This window comes from Podarcis gaigeae (genome assembly GCF_964106915.1).
Source record: "Podarcis gaigeae genome assembly, chromosome: 8".
Taxonomy (NCBI): Eukaryota; Metazoa; Chordata; class Lepidosauria; order Squamata; family Lacertidae; genus Podarcis; species Podarcis gaigeae.
This window is the reverse complement of record NC_139684.1, coordinates 19,854,558-19,879,249: the sequence shown is the minus strand read 5'-3', so window position 1 is coordinate 19,879,249 and position 24,692 is coordinate 19,854,558. Positions and strand designations below refer to the sequence as shown.

The 24,692-nt window shown below is 47.6% G+C and overlaps 1 protein-coding gene across 4 annotated transcripts in view; it reads left to right on the top strand.

The window, feature by feature from the left end:
* Positions 1 to 24,692, top strand: part of DVL1 (dishevelled segment polarity protein 1) — an 88,615-nt gene that overhangs the window by 53,176 nt on the left and 10,747 nt on the right. For 3 of the 4 annotated variants that reach the window (XM_083752600.1, XM_083752601.1, XM_083752603.1), the window contains exons 5-11: positions 8,686 to 8,824; positions 14,031 to 14,124; positions 14,600 to 14,669; positions 16,059 to 16,198; positions 18,701 to 18,777; positions 20,333 to 20,400; positions 23,339 to 23,488. In XM_083752600.1, coding sequence (XP_083608726.1) covers positions 8,686 to 8,824; positions 14,031 to 14,124; positions 14,600 to 14,669; positions 16,059 to 16,198; positions 18,701 to 18,777; positions 20,333 to 20,400; positions 23,339 to 23,488 — 738 coding nt within the window. The remainder of the gene's footprint in view (positions 1 to 8,685; positions 8,825 to 14,030; positions 14,125 to 14,599; positions 14,670 to 16,058; positions 16,199 to 18,700; positions 18,778 to 20,332; positions 20,401 to 23,338; positions 23,489 to 24,692) is intronic. The other variant, XM_083752602.1, reaches the window with a different exon arrangement.

Here is a 24,692-nt window from a genome sequence, read left to right as displayed (position 1 = left end):
TAAAGAGGACACAACTTAAGTAGATTACATAAGTTACAAAATTTCAGAGTGGAAATTTTGCAGTGGAATATTTAAATTTATTATTACACTCACAGACCAGTTCCGACTCACTTACAATATCAGAAAAATCATAAAACACAACGGGAATGCATTGAATTGCAATTGGGTTTAGCAGCGATAATTCAGATTTAACAGCAGTTTAAAATATACATTAAATCTTGATCACTAAAATATAACCTAGAATTATCATTTAAAACCTTAATCATTTTGGTAGTGCAGCTTGTTCCCTAAGTTTTATGGCAGTCACACAGAATTTGGCCACCCTTAGCGTGATCTCTACATCCTTGTCCTCTACCAGGAGTTTTAGACATCGGGGTTTGGACCCATTTTTCAGTGGAATAGAAAAACAGTGCTGTGTGCGGAAAATACAGAGCAGAACAGAAAACAATGCCTTCTGGCATCCCAAAGCCTGAACTTGATGGGGACCTGCAAGTTGTCCTAACTCTTGCATGGTTCTGCACGTTTCCAAGCATTTGCTTGTCCTATTCACACATTACCTTTTGAAAGTGTACATTAAAAAAGAAAAGAAAAGCACCAGCCACTTTGTTGGTCTGCTGCAAAGAAAGGGTCTCGTGGCTCCTTATAAAGACCAGGACATTTTGTTTATAGCATTATATTTTGTGAGCCAAAGCCCGCTTTGATGGATGCATGTAACAGTATTTTCACTTGTAGCATCACAGAGCTGGAAGGGTGCCTCAGAAACCATTTAGTCCAACCTCCTGCACAGCACAAGAGTTAGCAGGTGCACAGTGTTTCAGTGTTAGAAGCTGGAATTGTGGGGCACCTGCCAAAAGCCCCCACATCCCAGCATGTGGCCCCACTGCTGACCCCTGGGGAATCATGGCCGTTCCCTGCCACTCCTCCCTGTTCTTCATCTCTTCTCAGTTTGATGACAAGTCATCTACTGTAGCCTAGGTTTTTACACGATGATTGTGGCAGGGTTGATATTTTGCTTGCTGTGCCTACTTCCGCTTGCTTATAATCCTGTGTGGTTTAGCATTAGGACATCTTTTATCTGCCTCGCTTTGTACGAAGGCCATGCGTTGCCTATAATCTCACTGCAGAAGACAACAAGCTCGTTCTTTGTGCAGCATTTGCTTGGCTCGAAGGGAAATGACCTGTGGTGGGGACAGGTGAACCTTGTCACTTCTGGTTCCTCTCAGCTTCCCACTCTTCCAACCTTAAGTTCTTTTGGCCGCATTTCCACATCATTTTTACAATTTGGTTATTTTTTTTAAAAAAATTCCTCACAATTCCTTATGTTCTTTAAAAAAAAAACCTCACAAAAATTTATCCATTTTGTTGAAGCTTTTTTTGCCTAACAGAGTGCCTTTTTCTTTGCTGTTTTCATGGACAGACACCCCCGCCCTGTGTGATTCCTCCCCCATGTTTTTCCGGTCGGCGAACTGCGCCGTGAATTCCAGAGATGTGCGGATCGAGAAGGAGAGTTTTGTGTGCACGCCTCAGTTTGGCGTGTGTGCTTTATGTGTGTGTGAATTAGGTAGGTTCTCATGAAAACAACCGACCAAATTTCTTCCCCTGCCTCGGACCTGCGGTGGCCTGTGACGGACACTTCCTGAAGAGAGCTATTCATTTTCTGGCGGCCGGCGAGCCAGGAAATGGTAGGAAACGTGGCCATTGGGAGACAGTTTTGCATAGCTCCCTCCTCATTGGCTTAACGCCGAGAGGGGGACGTGGCCTGCCAGAGGCAAATCTGCATATGCCGGCTGGGGTGTCTTAAGGTATCTCCCAGCACAAGGAGTCTGGGCCAGGGGCTGGTTCAAAGAGACTTTCGAGGAATCTCAGCATGCGAAAGTTGTCCTCCATTCCGGATGAACAGGTACAATTTTGCTGTGCGGACGGAGGTGCTTCAGTTTTTTTGTTTGGAAGCTGCAATTTGGGAGGGATGAGAAGCCTCAGGGGCAATTTCCCCTCCTGCGTTCCCCCTTTGTCGCTCTTACAGACGAACGAGATCCTTGAAAGCTGAAATACTCGGTTTTAACTCTTGTCTAATCCCACAGAAGCTTATGTTTCCTGAAATCCAAAATCCAAGTGCTTTGGTTTGAACCGGGACTTGAGGATTAAGCTGCCCTGCAAAGGGCTTTTTAATTTTTTTTTACAGTTTGGGCAACCGTTTTGTTATTCCCAAGGAGCCAAATAAATCCTGCCTCCCTTCGTCTGCTAAAGGGGATCGCGGCAGTGGCTTAGCACAACTCAGGGGAGCTGAAATGCAATACCGCCCGAAAGGGAGGCGGCGTTTGCACGCAAGTGACTGAAGGCGCAAGCTGGATGGTGGCACATGCAGCTGCCAGCAATTTCCACAGATGTGGCGGTGCTTTTTCTAGAAGCCTTAAGGCTGGGAATCTCCTACTGCAGGGATACCCATTGTGGCACCCTCCAGGATGTTGCTGGACTGCCTCTCCCATCAATCCCCTACGCCCACAGCAAAGGCTGATAGAAATAGGGGCAGAATTCAATTTGGTTTGCCTGCAAATGTGAACATTTGCACTGTCTGAAGCGGTCTGCAAACCGAAAAGCCCTTCAAAATTCACACTTCTCCGAATTTTGCAATTTGCAAGTTTTGTGTACAAAAGTGTGTTTATTAAGGCAAAGGGTGAACAGAAATGCATGCGTTTGTGAGAACCGTACACACAAAAATCCATTACTTTGGAGGAAATTGCTTTGGAAACACCTCTATAGTAGGGGAAAGAGCTTATGAACTTGCATGTTATTGGGAAAAATATGCTGGTGGGTTTTTGGAAAGATTTTTTTTTTAAAATGTACAAACTGAGGGGGTTGAATATTTGTGAATTGAACTTAAAAGCTTGGGGGGAATTAGAAAGTGGGAGAAAACCAAAATGATAGATTCACCCATCCCCTTTTGGAGATGTGGGGAGCTGTACCCCAGTCCCATCTGGGTATGTGTGTCCTGCCAGCCACTGCATTGTTCCTTAACGATGGTCTGAAAATCTAATCTCATACAACTTTTTTGGCCTTCATATGGCAATTTTTAAAAATGCACACATTTCAGTAAAATCTCTCCACCAGCTCACCACTGCCCCGTGCCTCCTATCGCTATAATCCAGCACAGTTAGTTGAAAATAATCATGCAAATTTGAAATGGCTTAGGGATGAAGAGCCTTTATCCTGTGCATCCCAGGATCCCAGTCTTTAAAAGGATTTGGGGGGCGGTTACTGGGAATAATTACAAAAATGAAAGTGACCCCTTTCATAATGACCCCCCCCCTCTATTTGTGGCTGCAAAGTGTTTTATTCGTGTTTTATTTTCTGCAGCTTCGGGGAAGATCCGGCGCTTGGTGGTAGACTTTGTTCCCTGCGCGAAATACCTTCTTGGGATTCCCTCCAGGAGGAAAGAGGCTTCCTGATCTCTCTGAGCGTGCTTTGCACAGTCTCTCAGTCTCTTTGGTGTGGAGTTTTGCTTAATCCTTCAGCTGGGTTGCTGAAGATCTCTACGTGGTCTCCTTCTCCTCCTCCCAAATACATCTGCGATAGCTTTGTTCAGAGCATTTGGCTTCTCTTCTTTAAACGTACACAGGCTATGAGCTGAGAGGTTGACACCTCAATGTGTTGTGGTCGCTGCGGATTTGCCGTTTTTTTGTTTTTTTGCATCGGGTGGTGCACGCCACAAGCTGGCAACGGGTGCTCCCTTTGCCCGAGATGGTGACTTCTGCGTTTTGGGAATGTTTGGGCCGAGGTCGGCCGCAGCGGGATGGACCCCGTGTGGTGCCACAGCTGCGTCCATGCTCCCCTCTGAGACCCGCCAGCAGCAGGAAACACTCTCCCCCCTGGGGCTGTCGCCTTCTGAGGCCAATCAAATGCTACCCAGAATCTCCGCCTCCAGTCCATCACTGTAGGTATCGGGCTTGCTAAGATCCGCTTCTGTGGGGGGGCAGGTGCCAACCACTTGCATGTGGTTCTGTCTTCCAAAAGGAGTTTCCATTGATGCATTGATGCGACTGCTTGTAAAAATCAGCTGCGCACACACTCACATCCCTTCCCCTTTCCAGATGACGGTTAAGTCCAAAGAGCTCTCTAGCTACAGTGCAATGATTTTTTTAAAAAAGTAATACTCTTTAATGCTAACCCAGTCTATGAAATGGAATTGGCAGGAGATTCAGGATAAGGAAGACTACAGGTCCGTGCTGGAGCATCTGTTTTAAATGCAGGCAGTCCAATGTTCAATCCCTGGCATTTCCTGGTAGGACTGGGGAAGGCTCCTTGTCTGAAACCCTGGAGAGCCAGACAATACTTAGCTTAGATAGACCCAGCAGTCTGACTCAGTGTACGTTCCTATATCTTAAGGGAAAGGCTGTAGCTCAATGGCACAACAGCTGCTTTGCACGCAGAAGGTCCCCAATAGCATCTTCAAGTAGGGCTGGGAGAGACTCCCTGCCTTGAAAACCCTAGGGAGCTGCTGCCAATCAGTGTAGACCAGGGGTAGGCAAGCTAAGGCCCAGGGGCCGGATGCAGCCCAATCGCCTTCTCAATCCGGCCAGCGGTCGGTCCGGGAATCAGCGTGTTTTGACATGAGTAGAATGTGTCCTTTTATTTAAACTGTATCTCTGGGTTATTTGTGGGGCCTGCCTGGTGTTTTGACATGAGTAGAATGTGTGCTTTTATTTAAAATGCATCTCTTGGGTTATCTGTGGAGCATAGGAATTTGTTCATTATTATTTTTTCATAATATAGTCCGGCCCACCACATGGTCTGAGGCACGGTGGACTGGCCCACAGCTGGAAAAGTTTGCTGACCGCTGGTGTAGACAGTACAGTGGTACCTCGGGTTACATACGCTTCAGGTTACAGACTCCGCTAACCCAGAAATAGTACCTCAGGTTAAGAATGTTGCCTCAGGATGAGAACAGAAATCATGCTCCGGCAGCACGGCAGCAGCAGGAGGCCCCATTAGCCTGAAGTGGTGCTTCAGGTTAAGAACAGTTTCAGCTTAAGAATGGACCTCCGGAACGAATTAAGTGCTTAACCCGAGGTACCACTGTACTTAGTTAGGTGGACCCTGCACAAGGCAGCTTCCGATGTCCCTATGGCAGAAAAAAGGAAGTACTTGCTTGTGATGCAGCGCATGACTGATACATGGAACTTGCTCCCACAAGACGTGGCGACAGATGGCTTTGAAAGGGGAGAACCCTGTAGGATGTCTTGCTGTTGTCTGTTATCTGAATTGAGCCTCCAGTTCAGAGGCAGTCTACCACTGAATAATAACAGCAGCCGGGGAGCAAGAACGTGGGCAGGAAGTTTCCTTCAGGATCTGCCTCCAGACTTCCCAGAAGCAACTGCTTGGTCAATACGGGGAAACAGAATTTTGGACTATGCAGAGGGTTGGCTTCATCCATCAGGACCACTTTTACTTTTTTTTTTAAATCAAAATTTATATACAGCTTGATTGTAAATAGAACCACCAAGCAGTTTATACAGTGGTGCCTCGCAAGACGAAATTAATTCGTTCTGCAAGTTGTTTCGTCTTGCGATTTTTTCGTCTTGCGGAGCGCGGATTCCCTGGGTATTAACGGCTTTAAGAAAAAGGAAGCAAACTCGAAGCAAGCCCATAGGGAAAATCGTCTTGCGAAGCAACTCAAAAAACGAAAAACCCTTTCGTCTTGCGCGCTTTTTGTCTTGCGAGGCATTCGTCTTGCGAGGGACCACTGTATATAAAAGCAGATACCAGGTTATTTTTTTTAAAAAAAAAATCTAAGTGCAATTTAAATTTATAATAAGCTAAAACCAGGTTAAAGCATATGCCAACTTCTGCACACACGGATGGGCTTGCTCAACCAAAAATGTTTTAAGCATTTGCCGAAAAGAGTATACCGGAGACACTGATGTCAATAGGCAGGGAGTTCCAAAGGGTTAGGTGCTGTCACACTGTAAGGTTGATTTCTTACCAGTGCAGAACAGATTTCATATAGCACCTGTAACGGTAACAGTTCATCAGATTGAAGTGATCGAGTGGGCAAGGGGATCACGCAAGGGAAGTTTGCTAGCTGCACCCTGGAGGGATCCCTCCCTCCCTGCAGAGCCTCGCCATCTTCTGCTTCCCACCAGTGCTGTGCTGAGAACATTTGGCTTGAAGAAACACACGCCTGAAACGTTCTTGGTTGTTGTTTTTTTAATAAATTTTTATTAGATTTTCCACAATGATAACAAAAACCACAAAGCAGAGTGGTACATAAAAACAGGGGAAAAAAGAACAATATACAGATAAACAGTAACAACAAGCTTAATTCTTCACAAATCCAACCTTTTAAGCATCTTAGTTGACTTCCTCAAGTCCCTCCCTTCTGAGTTTCCTTGTCGTTAAAAGTAACAGCTTCCCAATATCATTATTAAACTAAAACAATTTCCAATTATAGTCCATCTTATTCACTTTTCTTAACATTCTAAATCCCATTTAATTAATTATAACTTAATTTAATCCTAGGGCTATTTGTTTTCTTTCAAGTAATTTCTAATTTTTTATGTTACAATATTTATTCAAATAGTCCTTAAATTTCCTCCAGTCCTCTTGGAACTCCTCTTCTTTCTGGTCGCGGATTCTTCCAGTCAGGTCAGCTAGCTCCGAAAAGTCCATCATCTTCATCTGCCAGTCTTCCACTGCTGGTAGTTCTTGTGTTTTCCAATTTTTAGCAAGTAATATTCGGGCCTGAAATGTTCTTGGCAAAGTTTGCCTAATCTCTCCCTGTCTCTCTCTCTCTGTCTCTCTCTCTCTGTCTCTCTCTCTTTCCTTGGGGTGGGGAACCCTTTTCAGCTCCGAGGGCCACTTTTCCTCATGGACAAATTTTCGGGGGTCGCATACCAGTGGTGGGGCAGGGCCCAACGGTGGCAGATCAACACTGTATAGCAGACTACATTCCAGCTCTGCAAAAGTTATGCTATTGCACCATCCAGGCAAATGAGAAGTATATCACAGCTCAGCGACGCATTCTAGTTCAAGCTAAAAAATGCAGAGCAGAGTTATTGTGGAACACAGCTTTGACATCTAGGGATCACAGCCTGAGGATGGTTCTCAATAGCCAGACACAGCTGGCAGGCCAGATTTGGTCCCCAGGGCTTGTCATCTCCCTTCACTGGCCTAAATCAATATCAGAGATGAGGCAGAAGAATATTTCTTCCCAAGTTGATGGGTGTGGGGAGTGAATTTTTTTCCCCTGGGTCTCTTTTCCACCCTTGTTTTCAGAGTTTTCTGTGTGAATTTTGCGCTCCCCTCCATCTCTCAGAACCAGTTCACATAAACAGCTGATGTGGGCCATTAGTTCTTCATAATAGGTGGGAGTGGATGGTGTGTGTGTGTGTGTGTGTGTGTGTGTGCGTGTGTTTGCTTTGGGGATCAATCATTCACCTGGCAATGAATGAGGAATCTATGCTCAGGGTCTATATCAGACACCTGGGACTAGCCACTCCTTTCCACCGGGCTGTGTGTGTGTGTGTGTGTGTGTGTGAGAGAGAGAGAGAGAGAGAGAGAGAGACCTTCCTTCCCATCCCCACAGGTTTTCAGCTCAGAATTTGGCAGTCAAGTCTGACAAGGGGAAGCTGGGTCAACAGAAGATATTTGGAGGTGCCCAAACATGTTTGCTCTTTATTGAACACGACAAAGTAATCTGGAAAGAATTTTCTCCTGCTAGGTGCTAATCCTTATTCGATTTTCACACACACACGGGCGAAGCTGTTGGTCTTGAGAAAACCTCCAGTTGTGTTCTTGAATCTGCGCCCCCTCTGTAGTGGCATGTGCTTGTTTTTGCTGGTATCTTCTGCAACATGCCAGTAAACGCAATGATAGCGCAACCCACAACCGCTATGCACAGCTGGTGAAAAAATTAACAAATGGGTCCTTGTGCACATTTGGACGAAAGGTGGATACTAGTCTGAAACGGCTGAAGACGGGTGCACTAGGGGTGTGACTGAATACTGCATTTGCTGTAAATAATTCTCTTTTTTTAAAAGACAAACAGAAGTAGTTGAATCCCTAACTTGTGTGATTCTTCCAGGCTTCTCTCAGTGTTGTGGTGCAATCATTTTTTTGTTCCATTTAGGAATCGCTTCCCGTTAAACATCATGGGGTGATTGATAATGAATACATCATATAACATATATTACTATACAGTGGTACCTCGGGTTACATGCGCTTCAGGTTACAGACTCTGCTAACCCAGAAATAATGCTTCAGGTTAAGAACTTTGCTTCAGGATGAGAACAGAAATCGTGCTCCGGTGGCATGGCAGCAGCAGGAGGCCCTGTTAGCTAAAGTGGTGCTTCAGGTTAAGAACAGTTTCAGGTTAAGAACGGACCTCCAGAACGAATTAAGTACTTAACCCAGGGTACCACTGTAAATATAACAACAACAGTGCTCTTAGTGATGAATAATAGCTGCATTTACACTCCACCCTTTCAGCCACGAGCTCAGGGCCGAATACATTTGTCTCTCCCCCCCCCCCCCATTCAGTCTCACAACAGCCCTGCGTGGCTGTTTAGGCTGAGACATACTGATGAGTCCAAGGTTGCTTAGCAAGTTTTGCACCTGACCATGGATTGGAACCCGGGTCTCCTTGTCCAGAGCCCTTCTCAGTGTAATGTTGCCTTCCTCCCCCTGCAGTCTCCCGCATCAATGGACACCCAAAGCTGGACCGACACCGGGAGCACCCACCGGGCTACGACAGCTCTTCCACCATGATGAGCAGCGAGTTGGAGTCCAGCAGCTTCATCGACTCCGACAATGACGAAAACACGAGCAGGTAAGGATGGCAAGGAGTGCAGGAAGGTGCCTCGTAGTGAGTCTGCCAATGGTCCACCATTGCCCAGGGTTGCCCTCTGCCTGAAGCCCTGGGAGCTGCTGTAGTCTGTGTAGACAATACTGAGCTTGACCTGGCTTGGAATTTAGGCACCTTCCTTTGCTGCTGTGCCTTAAGGGAAGGTCTGTAGTTTAGCAATTGTTCAATCCCTGCTTCTGCAGGTATAGAGAGACCCCGTGGACAACACTGAGCTGAGATGGAATAATGGTCTGACTCATCTTAAGGCAGCTTCCCGAGTTCCTGTTAAGAGATTTGTCATGAAGGACTTTGTCATAACAGTTGTTGTCATCTGTCAAATGGAACAAAGAAATGGCAAGACTTTAATCCAAGTTATACCCTGCAATTACCTGCCTTCAATGCTTATGCACACATCTGGCAACCCCACCGTATACAAGGCTTTCCACTTCCGACAGTTACCTTATTAAGCCTAGGTGGGTGGCGCTGTGGTCTAAACCACTGAGCTGCTTGGGCTTGCCAATCAGAAGGTCAGCATTTTGAATCCCTGCGATGGGGTGAGCTCCTGTTGCTCTGTTCCAGCTCCTGCCAGCCTAGCAGTTCAAAAGCATACCAGCATGAGTAGATAAATAGGTACCGTTGTGGCAGGAAGGTAAACAGCATTTCCGTGCACTCTGGTTTCTGTCACGGGGTTCAGTTGTGCCATAAGCGGTTTAGTCCTGCTGGCCACATGACCTGGAAAGCTGTCTGTGGACAAACGCTGGCTTCCTTGGCCTGAGGCGAGAGGAACACTACAACCCCATAGTTGCCTTTGACTGGACTTAACCATCCAGGGGTCCTTTACCTTTTTATTATTATTAAGCCTAGATAAAGGTAAAGGGACTCCTGACCATTAGATCCAGTCGTTGCCAACTCTGGGGTTGCGGCGTTCATCTCACTTTATTGGCCGAGGGAGCCGGCGTACAGCTTCTGGGTCATGTGGCCAGCGTGACTAAGCCATTTCTGGCGAACCAGAGCAGCGCACGGAAACACTGTTTACCTTCCCGCCGGAGTGGTACCTATTTATCTACTTGCACTTTGACGTGCTTTCGAACTGCTAGGTTGGCAGGAGCTGGGACCGAGCAACAGGAGTTCACCCCGTCGCGGGGATTCGAACCACTGACCTTCTGATTGGCAAGTCCTAGGCTCTGTGGTTTAACCCACAGCGCCACCCGCGTGCCATTATTAAGCCTAGGAGGTATTAAATACCAAAAAAATAATAATTTTTGTCCCTCCTGTGCCACTAAGGCTTCATTATGCCTTCCACACCTGTTCTTTTTTATTTTTTTAAAAAGCCAAACTTGGACTGTGCTCAAGATGCCAAGAGATTGGGATAGCGGGTTTTTTCTCCGCGTGGGAAAGAGGGTGCTCTGCCACCAACTTCCTAAAGGACACCCACCCTCCGCTTGCCCAATGAGATGGTTGTTTCTGATCCATTTTCTTCTTCCTCCACCCCCTTTTAAGCTTTTCAAAGGAACACGGCACCTTTAACCCCCACCACTTTCCTCTCCCATTTTTTTAAAAAAATAAGTGGAATATTTCTGTAGCGGCGGACGATCCATGCTGGGATTGGATTAAGAGCAGCCCAAAGTGGGTTACTGGAGCATCGCACGCAGGATCCAACTAGATCCAGCCCCTGTGTACATTTTCATAACACCCCTTTTCCCGCCCCGCTCCAGATTTTTATCCTTCCCTGTAGAAGAATAAATAAAATAAAACATACGGCTGCAGAGGCTGCTATGGAGGGCCCCTTTCCCCCCCCCCCCTTTCCCTTTCTGAGCTGAGGAAGAGAGTCTTGGCACAAGCGACTGGCTGGCTGGCCGGCCATCCAGTGCGTCGGGCTGGAATGTGCCAAGGTATGTTGTTTAATATTACAAAGATGATGTTCATAAGCGGATGAGACATTCCGTCGGTGGGGGAGCTTGGGGAAGGGGGCAGCGGCGGCAACAGCAGCTCCTGAGATATGGAAGGGGATGGATTATTCTGCACCAACAGCAAGAGGACAGAATAACAAAGCTTTTTGTCTGGCATTGCGAAAGGACACACCGGCGCAAGTGCACTTGTGTTCTCAAGTTGGGCACCAGCAACTTGCGTGGGGGGGGGCAGGAGGGGGCATTGTGGGGCTGAGAAAGGAGGCCTGGAAATTGTGTTAAGAGAAGGGGCACATTCCTCATGCCCCACCTGTGCGTGAGTACTTTTCTTTCTTCTTTGAGAAATATGTGTCAGCGTACAGTTGAAGCACCCCCCTCGAATCCCAGGAACTGTCGCTTGCCCCTCACAGAGCTGCAGTTCCCAGCACCCTTGACAAACTACGGTTCACAGGATTCTTAGCGGTGTGCTTTAAATGTATGCTATGCATGCAGCCGAAGAGTAAGTACTCTGTTTTTTCTTTTATTTTCTGGATAGATGTAGAGTTGCATCGAATGCTACACAAGGAAGTTAGATTGGCTTCGACCAGAGCCAGGGCCTTTTCAACTCTGGCTCCGGCCTGGTGGAACGCTCTGCCTCATGAGACCAGGGCCCTGCAGGATCTGATTTCTTTCCGCAGGGCCTGTAAGACAGAGTTGTTCCGCCTGGCCTTTGGCTTGGAGCCAGTTTGATTCCCTCCCTCCCCCCCCCTCTCTCTCTCTCTTTTCCCCCCTTCTTTTCCTTCTCCTCCTGCGATGAGGCTACATTTTAATATTTTAATGTTCCATTATTTTAATTGTTGTGTTTTATTTTTGTTTTTAAGTTTGTAATCATTCATCTTGTTTTTATTATTGCTTGTAAGCTGCTCTGAGCCCGGCCTTGGCTGGGGAGGGCGGGGTATAAATAAAAAATTATTATTATTATTATTATTATACACCTGCCAGGGAACCTTCTGCATGCAAAGGGGATGCTCTGCAGCCGAGCCACAGACCTTTCCTTTTCATTATCAATGGAGAGATCTGTCAACCCCTACCAAACACTGCACTCCCTTGGCAAAAAGTAGCTATTAATCAATGCACAGGCTTTTTGTGGGGCAGGGAGGGGAAGAAGGAATTATTCAGATTTGGGAATGCAGTGCCAGGAGGGTTCGCAGGTTTAAAACTCCTTTCCCTACATGCGAGACCTTGGTCCTCTTAAGTTACTCATTTGTGACTTACATTTTCACAATGACTTTTTTAAAAACCAGCATTTTAGTGCAAATTTCACCATATGCGCGCAATTTTGAGTCATGTACACATTTTTGTGATTAGTTTCCCCTAACACAGTGGATTTTTGTAGTATCTTTATTGAATCAATGCATATTTATGCACTTCTCCCCTAATACATGCATTTATAAACATATTGCTCGGTTGGACAACTGCATCGTAAAAATCAAAGAAGTGTGACTTTTCAGAGAATAGCCATGTTTTGGTTTGCATATTGGTTTGTGAGGCAGAGTTAGGGAGTTTCTTGTCAATAGCAAATGAGTTTGAATTTCTCCTCCATCAATTGCGACAGGTTCCCACAGTCTGGCTTAGCTTGGCTTGGTCCAGTCAGTGGCAAACCCGGGTTTGCAACCAAATAACAGAACTGCCCCTTCCTATTTGGGTTGCTTGAGTGAATCACAGTTAATGCGGTCTGTGCAATAGCGCTGACAATCCCTGAGCTCTTCCCCTGTGAGATAAACATATTGAGTGAGATCATTGTTTGTGGGATGCCTAATTTAAACAGCACATTGTTTCCATTCCGCTTTCCTTCCCGTCTTTTTGAGAAACGAGATTGTTTTGGAAACTTCGGGAGTCGAGAACGGCTGCATCACCCTGCGGCTCCCCCTTGTGGTGAGCCACTAAACAACAAGTGACGGCTTCTCAGTGGAGTCTCTTTAAGGACCAACTGCACCTTCCTAGTCTGCCCGTCGGACCATCCTTCGCAGGAAGGAGTACAAGAGGGCCATAAAAGAGTGCTCCCCCAAAACCCAGTTGTCTTCACCCCCAAAGCTGTGGTGGGAAAAGAACTGAGGGGAAGCAAAAGCCCACCATCTGAAGGAGACCCCCTTACCCTAAGGGTCTCCCCTTGAGATAGACTTCCCTAGCGGCCTTTCAAAGCATCTTCCCCATTGCTTTGCTTAGGGGAAAGAGCATAGCTCAGTGGTAGAGCATCTGCTTCGCATGCGTAAGGTCCTGGGTTCATCTCCAGGTAGCAGCTGTCTGAAGTCCAAAGAAGTGGCTGCCAGTGTTTAGGCAATATTGAGCTAGCTGGACCAATGGTCTGGCTCCACGCAAAGCAGGTTCCTATGTTCCTATGGGATATGCTGGTGTAAGAAGACCAGAGGCAGGGACGAGGTCTCTTTGTCCCTTCAATTCTGTTCTCAGCAGGTTTTCACCATCCCTTAAGTCAGTGGTTCTCAACCTGTGGGTCCCCAGATGTTGGACTACAACTCCCATCATCCCTGAGCTAGCTAGGGGTGATGGGAGTTGTAGTTCAACAACATCTGGGGACCCACAGGTTGAGAAAGGCTGCCTTACGTGGGTGGACATGACTAACCTAAGCCCATTGATTTCTGTGGGTTTATTCTGAGCAGAGCACCCTAACTGTACAACCTAGCAATTCCAAAATATAGACGTGCTTTTACCCTCGCAAGACTGAATGTATAGCCCTCGGATGTACTTGAAGGACGATTCCAACAGATTCCACACGAAAAACGCTTATGTCCCTGCGGAGATGGCAGCACCGAATCAGTGGCACATGCCCTCCTGGCGTGCACTCTTTACAAAGACCTGAGGGACAAGATTATCACCCTTCTTTTATTGTCCATTCCTGGTCGTCCAACCACTGCCATGGTGTCTTTTCTCCTGGCAGATCAAGAGGAGCAGATGACAGCAAAGGTTGCAAGGTTTTATAGCTGGGGCAATCAGAATAAGGTCCACTGTTTGACTGCTGATTCAGCATCCTAAACTGTGCTTTATTATAATCGACTTTTTATTTTGTTCTGTGTACAGTGTATCGCAATGCTCTTTTGTTGCTATGGCCGATGGCTAATGCAAATAAAATTTTATTCATTCATTCTGAGTTGGATACAACGCAGTGTGTTTTCACCGGCAGCAGGCTCAACTCTGAGAGCAAAAGAAAGCAAATTTTGCAACCTGTCAACATGTGTTCTGAATTTTCTCTTGATTTATTTTTTTGGTCCTCTTTCTACCCCTCCCAGGTTGAGTAGTTCCACAGAACAAAGCACTTCATCCCGTCTCATCCGGAAACACAAACGCCGTCGCCGGAAACAGAAGATGCGACAGATTGACCGGGTAAGCCTTTGTGCTATGGAGTTTGCGGCCTTCATTAAGAACATGAAGCGGGGGGGGGGGGGAGGACGTGTGGCCCTCCAAATAGTGCAGGACTCCAACTCCCATCAGCCCCAGCCAGCATGGCTGGTGTTCCAGGATGATGGGAATTGTAGTCCAAAAACATCTAGAGAGCTGCAAGTCCCTGCTTTAGACAAAACTGTAAATAGCTGTTGCCTGGTCACCTGTGGTGAGTAACAACCATCCCCAGGCAATGAAATAAATGTCTTCTTTTCCTCTTGTTTTCAAGGCTAACATAGGTACGTGTGGGCTAGCAGCCTCATGTTGTAGGCTTATTTATAAGGATGCCACAGAAGTTGGCCTTTGAACCGTTTCTTGGCTTTCTGCCTATGTCATTGCCCAGCCGACTCTTGCAATCCCCACGTTCTGAACTGCAGAAACTGCAAATTATAGCCAGCTTCTCCTTTTTGCTTTTCAGTCGTCTTCCTTCAGCAGCATCACAGACTCTACCATGTCCCTGAACATCATCACTGTCACCCTCAACATGGGTAAGCCCCATTGGCTAGCTGCTGTTATGTCATGGCATGCTCACAAGGAATTGTAAACGCAGTCGCAGAATGTGCACATTTGTGGCAATGACTCTTTACCCATCTTGCCTCTACCAAAGCAAACTAGGTGTGCACAACCAGTAACTCCATACTTTGGAAACTGGGGGAAATAGCATTGTGCTGTCAAGATCTTGTTGGGCTCCAACTCCCATCAACCCAGCCAGCATGGCCAGCGGTCAGGGATGATGGGAGTTGGAATCCAACAACTTATGGAGGTTCCCTGTCCCTGAACTGGGAGCAACGTCCAGAAAGGAGGCTCCCTGCTGTGTCTCTGCATGACTCCCTGCTTTGGTGTGTTTTTTTGTACATGAACAAAACAAAGACACAAAAAGTTGCAATTAGCGGATATATTTCAAAACACAATTGTTATAGTGGGCATTGGGAGTCTGACAACATCCGGATGACACCGTGTTGGCTACCCTGTTCTTAAGATCATGGTGACTTGCCTTTTGAAATTGCTAGTTCCATGCCTCAACTAACCTTGCTTCTCTCCCTTCCCCATCTGAATGGCCCAGTCCTGCGCGGGGGGTGGGGGAGAGAGCCCTAGACCCCCTCCAGCAGGGAACAAGGGGGTATATTTAGAAGGCCACTTGTGACCCACCTTCAATTGCACATTTGCACACTGAGAGCCAGTGTGGTGTAGTGGTTAAGAGCGGTAGTCTCATAATCTGGTGAACCGGGTTCGCGTCTCCGCTCCTTCACATGCAGCTGCTGAGTGATCTTGGGCTAGTCATAATAATAATAATTTATTATTTATACCACACCCATTTGGCTGGGTTTCCCCAGCCACTCTGGGCGGCTTCCAACAAAGTATTAAAATACAGTAGTCTGTTAAACATTAAAAGCTTCCCTAAAGAGGGCTGCCTTCAGATGTCTTCTAAAAGTCTGGTAGTTGTTCTTTGACATCTGGTGGGAGGGCGTTCCACAGGGCGGGTGCCACTACCGAGAAGGCCCTGTGCCTGGTTCCCTGTAACTTGGCTTCCTGCAGTGAGGGAACCACCAGAAGGCCCTCGGCGCTGGACCTCAGTGTCTGGGCAGAACGATGGGGGTGGAGACACTCCTTCAGGTATACTGGACTGAGGCCGTTTAGGGCTTTAAAGGTCAGCACCAACACTTTGAATTGTGCTCAGAAACGTACTGGGAGCCAATGTAGGTCACACTTCTTTGAAGTCTCTCAGCCTCACTCACCTCACAGAGTGTTTGTTGTAGGGGAGAAAGGGAAAGGAGAACGTTAGCTGCTTTGAGACTCCTTCGGGTAGTGATAAAGCGGGATATCAAATCCAAACTCTTCTTCTTCTACTCTTCTTCTTCCTCCTCTCTCCTTTCCAGAAAAATACAACTTCCTAGGAATCAGCATCGTGGGCCAGAGCAACGACCGAGGAGATGGTGGCATCTACATAGGCTCCATCATGAAAGGCGGCGCTGTGGCAGCTGACGGAAGGATCGAACCGGGGGACATGCTCTTACAGGTTGGCACAAGCGTAGGCTCCTGAGGAGAGCTTGGCCTCTGAATCGGGGCGAAGGCCCAGCAGGTCTAGCATCCTGTTCTCACAGTGGCCAACCAGAAGCTCCTATGGGAAGCCCACCAGCAAGACCGGAGCACAAGAGCCCTCTCCCCTCCTGTGGTTTCTGGCAACTGGTAATCAGGAGCCTCCAGCCATGGAGGAAGAGCAGAGCCGTTGGGGCTAGTAGCCTGTGATAGCCTTATCCTCCATGAACTGGTCTAATAATCCTCTTTGAGAGCCATGCCGTTAGGGGGTCATCGCTTTCTACAGTTGTGGGGCACCATGAATTCCTGCAAGCACAGGATGAGGCTCTTGTCCTGCTGGCGATTTGCTGGCAGGCAGCCTTCTGGGGGCCACATAATAATAATAATGATAATAATGATAATAATGATGATAATAATGATAATAATGATTTATTTATTTATACCCTGCCCATCTGGCTGGGTTTCCCCAGCCACTCTGGGCGGCTTCCAACCGAATATTAAAAACAATACAGCATCAGACATTAAAAACTTCCCTTAGCAGGGCTGCCTTCAGTTTCTTTTCAAATTAAAATAGTTGATTATTGCGCTGGACCTCAGTGTCCGGGCTGGATGATGGGGGTGGAGAGGCTCCCACTTGTGGTTGGGGCCAGAGGAAAAAGTGGGCGGAGCAATGAATTTAAAATTTAATCTTAGTACAGAAGGTTGGTTTCCACACACACGCCGCTCTGTCCTCCACCTTGTCAAGCAAGAGGCATCATCCGAGTTGAAGGATGCGTTCCATCCAGGCAAAAACACAACAGGAGGGTGTTAAGCAGGGCTGGGGAGGTGGTGTGGTCTGATGAGATTCCCAAGGGCCAGGTAGACAGGTCTAGAGGGCCACATTGGGGACTGAGCCATCCTTGTACAGTGGTGCCTCGCAAGACGGAAAACCCGCAAGACGAAAGGGTTTTCCGCTTGCGAGTTGCTTCGCAAGACGAATTTCCCTATGGGCTTGCTTCGCAAGAAGAAAGCCCATAGGGAAATCTCCGGGGACCTCTTTTAAATGCTGGCAGTGGGGAGCAAAGCCTTTCCCCCCCCCCCTCCAGCCTTCAGAAGAGGTCCAGGAAGGCCGGCGAGGGCCGAAAGGCTTTGCTCCCCACCGCCAGCATTTTAAAAGCGGTCCGGGATAGCAGGGAAGCGCTTCCCGCTATCCCGGATGGCTTTTGAAGGCAGACAGGGGGAGCAAAAACCTTTGCCCCCCGCCGGCCTTCAGAAGAGGTCCTGGACCTCTTCTGAAGGCCGGCGGGGGGCGAAAGTCTTTGGTCCCCCCTGCCTGCCTTCCCGGGAGAGTGGAGAAACACAGCGCGTTTCTCCGCTGTCCCGGACAGCTTTTGAAGGCAGGCGGGGGGGGGAGCAAAGACTTTCGCCCCCCGCCGGCCTTCAGAAGAGGCTGGCGGGGGGCGAAAGTCTTTGCTCCCCCCCGCCTGCCTTCCCGGGGGCTTTAAAATCGCCCCGGGACAGCGGAGAAGTCCTCCGCTGTCCCGGGGCAATTATAAAATGCTGGCGGGCGGCAGCGAACCCTTCGCTGCCACCCGCCAGCATTTTAAAAAACCCTGGGACAGCGGAGGACTTCTCCGCTGTCCGGGGTGATCTTAAAATGCTGGTGGGCGGCAGCGCTGCCGCCCACCAGCATTTTAAAAAACCCCGGGACAGCGGAGAAGTCCTCTACTGTCCCGGGGTTTTTTAAAATGCTGGGGGTGGGAAGAAAAGCCCTTGTCCCCCCCCCAAGCCTTCAGAAGAGGTCGGGGGACAGACTGTCCCCGGACCTGGTCTGAAGGCGGTTTCCATAGGAACGCATTGATTGATTTTCAATGCATTCCTATGGGAAACCGTGCTTCGCAAGATGAAAAACTCGCAAGACGAAAAAACTTGCGGAACGAATTAATTTAGTCTTGCAAGGCACCACTGTATGCCAGATGTGGGGAACCTTCGGCCTTCCAGATGTTGAACTACAACTCCCATCATCCCCGACCATTGGTCATGCTTGCTGGTGTTGATGGGAGTCCAGCTACATCTGGAGGTCCACAGCATCCCCACACCTGATGTAGTTGGAGCAGGGCTCTCAGCGATGAGCGTTCAGTCCAGTGTTCAGCTGGGAGGCAGCTGTTGTGCTCATGTCCTTCTCCTGGACTTCTGACAGCGGCAGATTTTGCGCTTTAGAATTTCAGTGGCACCCAGTTCACCACTGAAACCCCCCCCCCGTGCCTCTTGCCTTCCATTGTTCGTCATTGTTGTGGCACCCCCTGCAGTGCCCTTTTGGCTTGGTGCCCATTGCGGGAAAACCAGCCTTCCTCCCCATAATCCGCCTCTGCTTCTGATTGGCTACATTGAGAACGGAATGCTTGGTCTTTGATCTGGCCCAAATCAAGGCTCCTCTTCACCTTCTTACGATTTGGAGGGGAAACCCCTGGCGATAACAGATTCCTCACCTGTTGCACTCCAGGTGAACGAGGTCAACTTCGAGAACATGAGCAACGATGACGCAGTGCGGGTCTTGCGGGAAATCGTCTCCAAGCCGGGGTGAGTGATCATAGCAAAGCCAGGGCACTGTGCGTTTGTGTTACTCCTGCAGTTGATGTCTTGTATCCGGTGGTGGTCCTACTCAGAGTAAACCCATTAACATTAATGGAGTCAGCACTAATTTCAGTGGATATACTCTGAGTAAAACTTGGTACCGCTCATTGACTTCAGCCAGTGCAGAGAGCAACCTCCCCAAATCTGTCCTTTGTCTTATATTGTATTTTAAACAAGCGTGTGTTTTAACACTCATGCTTTTCATCCTTTGTGTGCTGTGTTTTATCTGGTCTGAGACTGTATAATAAATGATTTCATTTGATTTGACTCCCAAAATCAGCCTGGGTTCAGGCTTGGGGTTATGAAGAGACAATGTTGTGGTGTATTCAGGGGTCTGTGTAAATAAGACTGCCAAGTCCTCAAAACTCAGACCCTGAGACTCACAGTGAGTGCTTTGGGGTTTGTCCCACATTGGGCTGCATGGAGGGAGGAGATGTGAGGACATGATTAATAATAATAATAATAATAATAATAATAATAATAATAATAATAATAATAATTTATTATTTATACCCCGCCCATCTAGCTGGGCTTCCCCAGCCACTCTGGGCGGCTTCTAAAAAATATATTAAAATACTCTAATACATCAAACATTAAAAGCTTCCCTAAACAGGGCTGCCTTCAGATGTCTTCTAAAAGTCTGGTAGTTGTTGTTCTCTTTGACATCTGGTGGAGGGCACCACTACCGAGAAGGCCCTCTGCCTGGTTTCCTGTAACTTGGCTTCTTGCAGTGAGGGAACCGCCAGAAGTCCCTCAGGGCTGGACCTCAGTGTCTGGGCAGAACGATGGGGGTGGAGACGCTCCTTCAGATATACTGGACCAAGGCCGTTTAGGGCTTTAAAGGTCAGCACCAACACTTTGAATTGTGCTCGGAAACATACTGGGAGCCAATGTAGGTCTTTTAAGACTGGTGTTATATGGTCTCAGCCACTCCCAGTCACCAGTCTAGCTGCCGCATTTTGGATTAGTTGTAGTTTCTTAGTCACCTTCAAAGGTAGCCCCATGTAGAGCGCATTGCAGTAGTCCAAGCGGGAGATAACTAGAGCATGCTCCACTCTGGCAAGACAGTCCGCGGGCAGGGAGGGTATCAGATAACCTCCAAGTTATTCTTTTTAAAACTTCCTGCATGTAGAAAACTGGTATCTAGAGGCACAGAGAGAACTATAAGTTTTCTCCTTGGCACACTAGTTTACTAGATGCAGTGAGGTGTCGTCGTTTCTTGTTGTTGAGTTTTAACAGGGTGGGGCAATCAAAATAAGGTCTCTCTCCTTCCCACCCCTGTGAGTTTGAAGAAGGTTGTCTGGGATGGACTCTAGCACTTGAGCTTTATTGAGTGATGAGCTCAACGTAGAATCAAAGGGCGGAGAGGTGGTGAGATTAGGAACCTGGAACCATGTAGCTGGTGGGAAGCCATGGACAGAACGTAATAAGGTCATTCCTTTGAGTGTTCTGTTTTCATTCCCTTCATAATATATATCTGTTTTCTATATTTTTTCTCCAGCCCTATCAGCCTAACAGTGGCCAAATGCTGGGATCCGACGCCCCGGAGTTATTTCACGATCCCCAGAGGTGAGTGATCCAGCCATTGCGAACAGCTTAAAGCACACACAGTTCATGGCACTGATCGTCCACGAGGTTTTATAAAGGAGTGGTGCTGCTGCTGATGATGTAGAAAGAGGGAAACTTTTGATCTAGAGCAGTGATGCTAGTGGGGAGGCTATGTAATCTCCAGGTGTTGTTAGACTACGACTCCCACCATCCCCGACTGTTGGTCCTGCTGGCTGGGGCTGATGGGAAATGTAGTCCCACAACATCTGGGGACCTGAGGTTGAAGAACACACATCTAGGGAGTCACCCAATGAAATGGATTCATCTTCTAAACCAGGGATGTCCAACAGGTTGATCTGGATTGACTGGTCGATCCCTGGGAGGTTTTAGTAGATTGCAGTAGGCTGACTGTCTCCTTAGTGCTCTATCATTGCTGAGTGCCTGTTTTCATTTATTCGACCTTAACCTGCACATAAGCGGGACGTTCCCAAAATAGTTCAACAATTCTGAACTGAACCCCGCAAAGTACAGAATGTTCCTCCCCAAAAGAAGCACAACAAGTTTGACCCTGATCCCCCCCCCCAAAATGGGACTTTCTTCCCTAAAAAAGGCTCAACAACTTTAACCTGAATCTCCCCCAAAAAGGGTTTAGATCATCAGTTCTCAACCCGTGGGTCCCCAGATGTTGTTGGACTACAACTCCCATCATCTGGCCTTGCTATCTAGGGGTGATGGGAGTTGTAGTCCAACAACATCTGGGGACCTACAGGTTGAGAAAGGATGGTTTAGATCCGTAGTTAAAACAGCATGACAAGATTACAGCATGACAAGATTTGCATAATCACCAACATAACGAAAGTCATAAACAACAAATAGAACACATCAAAAGGTACACAACCAAATGGAAAACATTTCCACATAAATCACAAAATCTAAAACTAAAAATACAACATTAATATCAATAACAATTTAAAATGACATAGATAAAAAGTAAAAGGGGACGCGGGTGCCACTGTGGGTTAAACCACAGAGCCTAGGGCTTGCCGATCAGGTCGGTGGTTCAAATCCCCACGATGGGGTGAGCTCCCGTTGCTCGGTCCCTGCTCCTGCCAACCTTGCAGTTCATTAGCACGTCAAAGTGCAAGTAGATAAATAGGTACTGCTCCAGCGAGAAGGTAAACGGCATTTCCGTGCACTGCTCTGGATCACCAGAAGCGGCTTAGTCATGCTGGCCACATGACCCGGAAGCTGAACGCCGGCTCCCTCGGCCAATAAAGCGAGATGAGCGCCGCAAACCGAGAATCGGTCACGACTGGACCTAATGGTCAGGGGTCCCTTTACTTTTACCTTTTTGAAAAGTAAAAATCTATACATGCAGTCTACCTGATCCATATTTCTTACGGAAGGGTGGATGAGACTCAGAACTAAATACTATTCTGACCTGAACTTTGACCAGTAAAGTGAAAGCTTTAGACACCTTATGACTCTTCCTAAAGCTAACTGTATTTATGGGCCCCACCAGCCTTACCTTGGATTCAACCTCGAAGGGTTGTGTGTTCTCCAGCCCAGAGTTTATTTGCTGGAACTGAAAGTGTAGGTTTGAACTGGACCCTGAAATGAAACAAGCAGAATCCTGTTTTGATTGGCTAGACAAGGGCAGAAAGCCCAGATTCTTATTTATGCTTTCAGAAGACTGGCCAATAACTACCCAGGACGCAGAAACTTTTTAGCAGGGGCAGTCAAGTCAGCTTTTATGTCAGAAGGTTTTGGAAGATGATGATGATGATTAATTAAATTTGTATGCCACCCTATACCCATAGATCTCACGGCAGTTCACAACATAGATATAAATATAAAATATTGATATTTAATTGTGTTTTCCTTATCTCCTTCTTTTGACAAGCTTACCCAGGTGTTTAGAACGTTGATTCGTGTTTTCATCTGCTTTTAGTTTACTGATGGTTTTAATCTCTCTGAACGTTTCAAATTATTGTTGTTAATTGTTTTTATTGACAATCTTATTGTTTTACCTTTTCCGTAAACTGCTTTGAGGTTGTTATTGTTGTTTACAACCAAGCGGTGTGTAAATTGGGTGAAACAATAAAAGAAAATGAATATTGTATTTCATTGTATTCGCTGTTTGAATTCTGCGAAATGCAATAAAATGCAAATATATGTGAGAAGCAATACAAATACCATTAGGAACCACCTAGCATCCAGCACTGTACATTATAGAGACATTTATTAAAGGTTTGCCAAGACCCTCAGCCATTTTCAAGTGGTCTGGGGTGGGGAAGAGGGGAGGTTTTTATTGTGCCTAAAGCCGCCTTGAATGCTTCTCTAGGGAGGCAGGATATACCATATTTTTTGCTCTCTAGGGCGCACTTTTTCCCCTCCAAAAATTAAGGGGATATGTTTGTGCGTCCTATGGAGTGAATGCAGGCTCCTTGGGTTCAGCGATAGCAACGCGAAGCCTCCGAAGCACAGAGGGAGCGCTCCCTCCGCCCTCCGGAGTCTCTGTGTTGCTTTCGCTGAAGCCTGGAGAGCGAGAGGGGTTGGTGCGCACTGACCCCTCTCGCTCTCCAGACTTCAGGGATAGCCGCCTGAAGCCTTTGGAGCGCAGCGGGACCTCACGCTGCACTCCAAAGGCTTCGGGTTCCTTTTGCTGAAGCCGGGAGAGCAAGACTCTCCTGGCTTCAGCAGAGAGGGAGAGCTGTGCAGCTGTGCAGTGAAATGGAAGGGGCTCTGTTTCTCCTGCCGCTTCGCTGAAGGGGCGCTGAGCAGAGAGGGGGAGAATTTTTTTTCCTTGTTCTCCCCCTCTAAAACAAGGTGCGTCCTATGGTTGGGTGCGTCCTATAGAGCGAAAAATACAGTAAGCTTTGAAAGGAAAGAGATGAACCGCCACAGAGTGCGCCTGCTAACCTTTTCTTCTCTCTCCCCGTTTTCTCTCGCGTTCCAGCTGAGCCCGTGCGGCCGATCGACCCCGCCGCCTGGATCTCTCATACCACGGCCCTGACGGGAGCGTACCCCCGTTACGGTATGAGCCCCTCCATGAGCACCATCACCTCTACCAGCTCCTCACTAACAAGCTCAATTCCCGATTCGGAAAGTAAGTCACACTGCCGCCAGGACCGGGCAGGTTATTTCCTCCTGCGCAGGGCTGGCAGTGTAGAGCCAAACAAACAAAAGTCCAAACAAAACACACACAACACAAGAAACCCCAAAAGCAAAAGAGCTCCAGCAACAACAATGCTGTGGGGAGCATAAAACCTGTTTTCCCTCCACCCATGGCCATCCAAAACCCAGAAGGATAAGGTTATCAGCAGCTGCCAGGCCTCGGCAGCTGTGATTTACCTCTGCTATAGGAGGCAGGAGGCCTCTGAATGTCAGGTGCTGGGTGTTGAACGCTGGGAGAGCTGGTGATGCTCTCAGGGTCCTGCTTGCAGGATTCCCAGTTGGGCATCTGGTTGGTTGCTGGACTAGGTGGGCCACTGGTCTGATTCAGCTTCAGGGCCCTTCTGATGTCCTCATTAAAAGACATTTGCTTATTTGCTAGGGGACTAGCAAATTCACTGGGCATAAGGCTGTCTATTAACCACAGTGGTTAGAGAGCTGCTGGACCAGAAAGGACTCAGCAGAACTCTTCTTACATTAGTAAAGCACAGGCCTGGGGGGAATTTTCTTTTTCTTTTTCTTTTCCCATTCAAATATCTTCGCCTTTTCGAACGGCTTCTAGCCCTTCACACCCAACCTTCTTCCTCCAAGGAACTCAAGGTGGCGTACATTGTTCACAACAACCCTGTGAGGCAGTGACTGGAGCAACGTCACTCAGTGAACTTCATACCCGAAGGAGAAGGGATCTGAACCCTGGTCTTCCAGGTCCTATTGAAGCACTCAAACCACTACCCTACATTGGATAGTGGTGCAAAGATGGGCATACTTTGGGTTGGAGGGCTATTGCCCAACCCTCCCTACCACTCCGAAAAAACTTGCTATAGGTACCGGTTGAAGCCTCGGAGTCCTTTACAGTACCATCCTGCAGAGAGAAGGGAAGGGGCATAGCCCAGTGGTAGAGCATCTGCTTCACATGCAGAAGGTCCCAGGTTTGATCCCCGGCATCTCCAGGTAGGGCTAGAAACCTGGGGAGCAGCTGCCAGTCAGTGCAGGCTGAACTGAGCTAGCTGGACAGCTTCCTGTGAAGATCAGCAAAAAAAAAAATAAAATCTGACTTTGCCTTTATTTTAGCCAAAGCAGCCTTCTCCAACCTGGCAGTCTCTGTGCTGGGTGGGGCTGTTGGGAGTTGTGGTCCAAAA